Source organism: Drosophila yakuba, chromosome 3R (genome assembly GCF_016746365.2).
Source record: "Drosophila yakuba strain Tai18E2 chromosome 3R, Prin_Dyak_Tai18E2_2.1, whole genome shotgun sequence".
NCBI lineage: Eukaryota > Metazoa > Arthropoda > Insecta > Diptera > Drosophilidae > Drosophila > Drosophila yakuba.
The window spans coordinates 19,582,218-19,588,911 of NC_052530.2; the positions used below are offsets into that span (position 1 = coordinate 19,582,218).

Consider the following 6,694-nt stretch of genomic DNA (forward strand, 5'->3'; position numbering starts at 1 on the left):
CATGCAATCTGTACATTTTTGTAATTTCAATGTGTTTTTTTCACTTTTTATGATTTTCCATGGAAGCTGCGATACATTTATGGCGATTTTTATAGTTTGCTGACATATGATGGCTTTTGAAGGGCGCCTCGGCTTACTGAATTATTGTGGTTCTGGTTTTCCAGCAAAGTATGGCAAACAATGCTCTGGCTCTCCACCAGCCCAGTAATTTTTTTCCCGCCAGATTCGATTCGGGCAAATAAAAAGAAACGCTGTTGTAGGCATTTCCTGAAGTATGCAAATTGGTTTCAACACGGCAAACTGCGAATGCGAAGTGAATGCGATAAATAAATAAAAACAATAAGAGAAAAAAACAAGAGGGAACGCTAAAATCGAATTCACGACTATCTGATACCCGTTACTCAGCTAGTGGAAGTGCGAATATCTTGGTATATCCTATAGTTCCTGACTCCTATAGTTCCTCAGATCCCGACCTTCATACGGACGGACAGACGGACATGGCCAGATCGACTCGGCTACTGATCCTGCTCAAAAATATGTATACTTTATAAGGAGGAAGCGTCCTTCTGCCTGTTACATACTTTTCAACGAATCAAATATACCCTTTTGCTCTAGGAGTATTGGGTATAACAATGAGAGAAAAAATACTCATCAAAAAAGCAAGAATTTGCATATTGTCAAGAAGGAGAAGAAATACTGGAAAAAATTAAATTTTTATCAAGTAGTTGCAATAATGCATGAGGAACAACATATTGAATTGCTTGTCCATGTAATTAATTGAAGTTCTTACTTTTAGAGCAAATGTTTTTTGGTAATAAATAATATGAGTCTATATGTGTAACAGTAACAATTAGAAACTAAATTAGCAATAAAAGGATGGAAGCTCTACCAAAAACTTGGTCCACTTTATGGAGAAAACAAGTTTGGAACCTCAACAAAATAAAGTGCAATAAAACCCTTCAAAAACATTAATCACATATTGTTATCATGCTTTGCGAGCCCAAAATTGTGACGGCTAATGTTGTTGCTTGAAATTAATTTTCTGAGTGTGTCACTAGATCTTTTAGTTGCTTGCGTGGCAATTATAAATTATTCACATTGCTAAATTTGTATATCATATCAATGTGAGAGTTGCCTGCTGTCCCCAGGGGACACTGCCACTGACTCCCAGTATCTGAATCTGCCTCTGTCGTATCCCTCCCCCCTCTCCTTTGCTCTGGGGCAGCACGCAAAGTTCATTTAGATGCATGCCCCCAGATAGACTGGCAGCCATCCATTGCGCCGCCCACTTTGTTGCCCACTTTTAGGCAAATTGCTTGAAATTGTTTGTAGGCCGCAGGGCCGGCAAATCGCCAACTGCTTGAGTCGGAAATTAAAAGCAGCACTTGAGCAGCAGCCCCAACTCCCGGACTCCCGATTCACCCGGCTATATAGCTATGCTATATCTGGCAAATGAATCAGACCTAACCAGGCTGACACCCCGAACACTTAGACCTGGCCATAAATTCAATTTGTTGGCTGGCTGCCTCGAGTCCCCTGGCAGTCCCATTCTCGGCTGCACAGGGAGAAAATGTTATTGGTTTTCGTGGAATTGTACAAACTAATTACAAATATTCACGAATTGTCATGCGAAAGATGTTCCACAATTATATATAATTCATATATATGTAAGCGCTCTTTGAGCACTATACGGAATACTTGTACTTCCTTCCATAAGCATTTCTTTCTGTGTACGAGTGGTGGCTTCTGCCTCGTCCTGGACACGTGCTAATGCACAAAGCTGGACGCCATTTGTCTCTCACTGCTGCGCGTTTATCACATTTTATCAATTGTCCCTACGTATCCGCTGCTCAATCAGCTGTCCTCCTCCATGGCAAAGAGTCACGAGTATACGGGCTGACTGCAGGCATTTAGTGACAAATTAATGACAAATCTAGCATTGACCAATCTGTAATTACATCAAACCTTTAAGGTGTCTGGCTCTCCTTCAGTTTGGTTGTAAAACAGGGCTGCCAACACATCATAACATTTTTTGTTTTGTTCTCATACTCATCCATACAGTTCAACAGCTAAATATCTATCTATATACATAATACATACAATACACATTTTTTATTTAAAAAAAAATTACTTTTTTCCATTTAATTGTGTACAGAGGGCTTATCTCCATTGACTTCGAGGAACTGCAAGTGCATTGCCATTACTTGGCGATAAGAATTCAATTGGAATTTCAATAGAACACTCTCCCATTATTATACCTTTGCAGAGAGTATATTGATTTCCGTGAGAAGTTTGCAGAGGGGGAAGGAGACATTTGCGACCATAAAAAGTATCAAAAACTGAGTCGATTTAGCCATGTCTGTCCGTCTGTTTGTCCGCCTGTCCTGCTTTCTGCTGTATAAATCATACACATAAGTCTTAATTCCATTGCGGAGAGTAAGAAATTTGGAATTTGGCCGGATTTTAACACTTCAGATTATGTAGATGCCATAGGAATATATGAAAAAAAAATATATATATACAAAATTAAAATCAAAAATCAGAGAAGAGAATTAACAGAAAATTATTATAAGATATCAAAGTTTGTATTTATCTGGTATACGGTATACACCATTTGTTTAATGTGTAATTAAAGGGTATATAAGCATTGGCTTGATCAGCTTACTTTTTTGTTAAGCTTTCGTTTTCACGGAGACTCTGTGACTCTGACAGAGACCTTAATGTTTCCCAGTAAGTGTATTTGACGCGCAGACTTTTGTCCAAGGAACCCTTATGATTACGGAAGACTATGGTAATACCAGCAACCGGGAAATTTTGCATTCTGCTTTCCTGCAGACCCATTATCCACAGTTTCAACTAACGAGACTTGTCATTATACAAATTTCAATTTGCATTATTTGAAATTGGATACTTTATTTAAGGAACAGATATAAATTAAGAGATATCACATTCTTCTAAGATTTTATTCAAAACGTGGGATATTGGGGAAGCGATGCCACTCCACACATGTTGTTCGCATTTCGAGCCAGTTTAAAGTAGCCGCTTTCTCCCCATTGGATGCCATAAGAGTTCTTAATTACCCAGTAGTCTCCCCACTTCGGATCGGTCCCAAAACCAACTACTAGAACAGAGTGTGTAAGGTCCCTTCTCGAAGACCTGCACGCAGGTATACTAAGTACTCCGCCGAGATACTGATCGAATTCCTCGTGGAGATGGTCAATGGACACCGCCACGGGTCCAATATTGTATACCACCTCCGCCAGCTCCTTTTCATCGTAGTTACCAAGAGTGACGTAGCCCGCCAAATTGCCTGCACTGCTGTTGGTTTTGCTGTCCCATAGGCAATCCCCTGCCACAGGCTCATAGGGATAGGATTCTTTGGTGGCGATGCCATGTTCTCTCGTGTAATTGAAGGCCACGCTCACCCATCCACCGCTGCAGCCATTATTCGGATAGGGAACACAGTCCACTAAATGCTTCGGTGAAAGTGGCACCAGCTTTCCGTTCTTCTTCGCCAGATGGGCCTCCAGAACGCCGGAGGTGGAGAAGGCCCAGCAACTCAGGCACTCGGTGCCCTGATTTTCCACTGCCGATATATAGCCGTACTGCCGCCAGTCGATTCCTCCGGTGATTTGGTCGTAGCTCCGGTAGTTCGCAGTCTTCGTTAAGTCATTGGTACTCGGCTCCAGGGGCGCAGGGATCGACGAGCGATAAGTGAAGAGCACTCTCTGATCTATGTCGGAGAACTGGTTGATTCCCATCTCAAATCCAACCTTTCCCTGGGAATGGAGCAAGTTGTTCTGCTCCACCGCCAGGACTCTCTGTTCGTATAGCGCCCGGTGGTAACCATCTCTGCTCCTGTACTGCTTCTTGTACTTAGCCTTGTACTGGTCCCACTCCGTATCGCTGACAGCAGCCAAAGCTAACTCCACAAGGAGCACAAGTATTATACCTCGTACTAAGGGCAGCCGAGGAGTGCCCATTGCGACCGCGTTCAAAGTAGATTTGTAAATAATTTTGAGCTGCACAAACTAGAAATCGAGAGCTGCTCTGGCTGCCTGGTGGGCAGCGAATGCATTATCTGGGGGCTTTAATTTAAACTGCTTATTGACATTGGAAAAAATCAAAAGATTACGATGAAAGTAAAATATATATTATCAACATATAACGTTATATTATTTATTTATATATTTTATAGCTATGAGCCGGCTGTGTTACTTCTAAGCCCTGACCTCTCAACTTTTAGTACCTATAGCTAATATGACGTTTTGCTATGTCTTCGAGTAATTTGTCTTAGTTCTAGAATAAATTATATACTTTTGTTGCCTTTTGAAGCTAGCAGTTATGTTTACGAGATTACTCTATAAATACCGAAGTTTTTTAATAAAAAACGAAATGTGTTTAATTGAATTATAAACTACATATTTTAACTACATTTAACTATGTATTTTAACACATGTACTTTTATACATATATGATCTATAAACGAACTGGTCAAGATTTCCGGCAATGGAAGAGCAAAGGGTAACGAATAGTCGAGTTTATTGACTATAGCATTCATTCTTGTTTATTTCTTTAAAATTATGAGTAGTTATGAATAAAAATGCAATCGCGTCCAGCTTTTTATCTCGTGCTCTTCAAGCTGTAAATCAGTTGTAAATCTGCACTGGACATGATCAGTTCGCCATGATCTCCTTTAAGTTGCTAGTAATCCAAGTACTTTTTAGTCTGCTCCTCGTGGAGCTCGTCCTGACTTCGGTGACTGATGAGGAGTGGGCGCGGTACAAGGACAAATACAAAAAGCGATATGGGCAAGAGGACGGATACCACCGGTGGCTGTACGAAAAGAAGGTGCAGGCGATTGCCCATCACAACAAACTCTTTTCCCAGGGCAAATCGGGATTCAGGATGGGCTTGAACAAGTTCTCCGACATAAATCTCCGCCTCCTTCACAGTCGTCGTAGAGCGATCGCTGTTCCTTCGGAACCGATTGCTGAAGAAGTTACGAAATCGGCGAACTACAAGACCTACGACCAGATTACCGGAGGAATCGACTGGCGGCAGTACGGCTATATATCGCCAGTGGGAGATCAGGGTATCGAGTGCCTGAGCTGCTGGGCCTTCTCCACCTCCGGCGTTCTGGAGGCTCACCTGGCGAAGAAGAACGGAAAGCTGGTGCCTCTTTCGCCCAAGCATTTAGTGGACTGTGTTCCCTTTCCGAACCAAGGCTGCAATGCTGGCTGGGTAAGCGTGGCCTTCAACTACACGAGAGATTTTGGCATTGCCACCAAGAAGTCCTATCCCTACAAGCCCAAAAACGAAGAGTGCCACTGGGATCCCAGGAATAGTGCAGGCACCTTGCGGGGATACGTTACACTGTCCGGCAACAATGAACGGGAGTTGGCGGAGGTGGTCTACAATATTGGACCCGTGGCGGTGTCCATTGACCATCTCCACGAGGAATTCGATCAGTACTTCGGCGGCATTTTGAGGATTCAGTCGTGTGGAAATGCCAAATACGATCTCACACACTCCGTTCTCTTGGTTGGCTTTGGAACCCATCCGAAGTGGGGCGACTACTGGATAATAAAGAACTCCTTTGGGACCGAGTGGGGAGAAAGCGGCTACTTTAAACTGGCTCGAAATGCGAACAACATGTGTGGGGTAGCCACCCTTCCGCAATATCCTCTTGTTTAAGCGATTCCGTTCAATAAATGCCGATTATTTATTCCGATTAATAATTTTAAGAAACTATCTTGGTGCTCCAAAAGTTCGAGATATTATAGATATTTTTCAAATTTAGTTCACTTGCTTTTAGATTGTTATTAAGGTTGACGTGTTCCATGACATATGTATATATCGAAAAATATCGCCTTGTCTTTCCCAAGCTCTAAATTGTGTCAGCTCATTAAGGTTAAATATTAATTCCGAAATATCTTTAAAATTCAGGGCAAGACGGAAAGCCGGCTATGATCGCCGCAAAAGGGTTTCCCGAATGATTAATCTGCCAGGTTTTTGGGGTGAGAAGCTCCAGAATCTCCAGCGGTAATGTCGTTTTGCATCCTTAGATTTGGCGAATTATATTGCTGCGGTTGGCTGCCTCATTTGTCGGGTGTTTCTTAGTCCTGCGTTGGGCGTTGAGGCCAAATCAAATGCGCTGGCAGCGCGGAGCAGCTCCTTCCCCTGGGAGGCATGAATTTGAGTTATGACTGGAGCGGAACTTTTACGGGCCACCGTAAATTTTTGGGCAACTGGCGCTGCCACCGGCTTAATATTCACACCTTTCGCGGGGGATGGCCCAGTTATTTATGCGCACGCATTATGGTTGATAGTGCGGGGCAGGGGGGGGGGGGGTCCTCTTTTCTGGCTGATTGCTGATGGGTCATGGTTTATTATTTACTCTGAGAGATACGGAGGCCCACTGCCCCGCAGCCTGGTCCCGCTGTTATTGTAATTGAAAGGTATAAATAACATTAGGCTAACAGCAAATAAATTTATGTTGTTTATGCTTTCTATCTCCTCGAGTGTGTGTGTTTTTGTACTCGAGCTTTCCTTTGACCTTTGTAAGCTCTCTTCAGGACTGTTGCGTGCAGGGGCTAATCGCTGATGGGCCATCCAACATTGAGCACCGAACTTCCATCCATCCTGGCAGTCCTGGCCGTCGAGCCATCATCTTTCATCAATTTATTGGCGC

At 42.9% G+C, this 6,694-nt stretch overlaps 2 protein-coding genes across 2 annotated transcripts; one reads left to right on the top strand and one right to left on the bottom strand.

Moving 5' to 3' along the window:
• Window positions 1-2,881: 2,881 nt before the first annotated feature.
• LOC6537557 (procathepsin L) lies at window positions 2,882-4,052 on the bottom strand. Its single transcript, XM_002098067.3, has one exon. The coding sequence runs from the start codon at window positions 3,981-3,983 to the stop codon at window positions 2,967-2,969; it is 1,017 nt and encodes a 338-aa protein (XP_002098103.1). The 5' UTR covers window positions 3,984-4,052; the 3' UTR covers window positions 2,882-2,966.
• A 448-nt stretch (window positions 4,053-4,500) lies between these two features.
• LOC6537558 (procathepsin L) lies at window positions 4,501-5,738 on the top strand. Its single transcript, XM_002098068.3, has one exon. The coding sequence runs from the start codon at window positions 4,687-4,689 to the stop codon at window positions 5,695-5,697; it is 1,011 nt and encodes a 336-aa protein (XP_002098104.1). The 5' UTR covers window positions 4,501-4,686; the 3' UTR covers window positions 5,698-5,738.
• The last annotated feature ends 956 nt before the right edge of the window (window positions 5,739-6,694 follow it).

Excerpts from the sequence above, each read along its gene's own strand:
- LOC6537557 (XM_002098067.3), bottom strand. The coding sequence starts at position 3,983 with ATGGGCACTCCTCGGCTGCCCTTAGTACGAGGTATAATACTTGTGCTC.
- LOC6537558 (XM_002098068.3), top strand. The coding sequence starts at position 4,687 with ATGATCTCCTTTAAGTTGCTAGTAATCCAAGTACTTTTTAGTCTGCTC.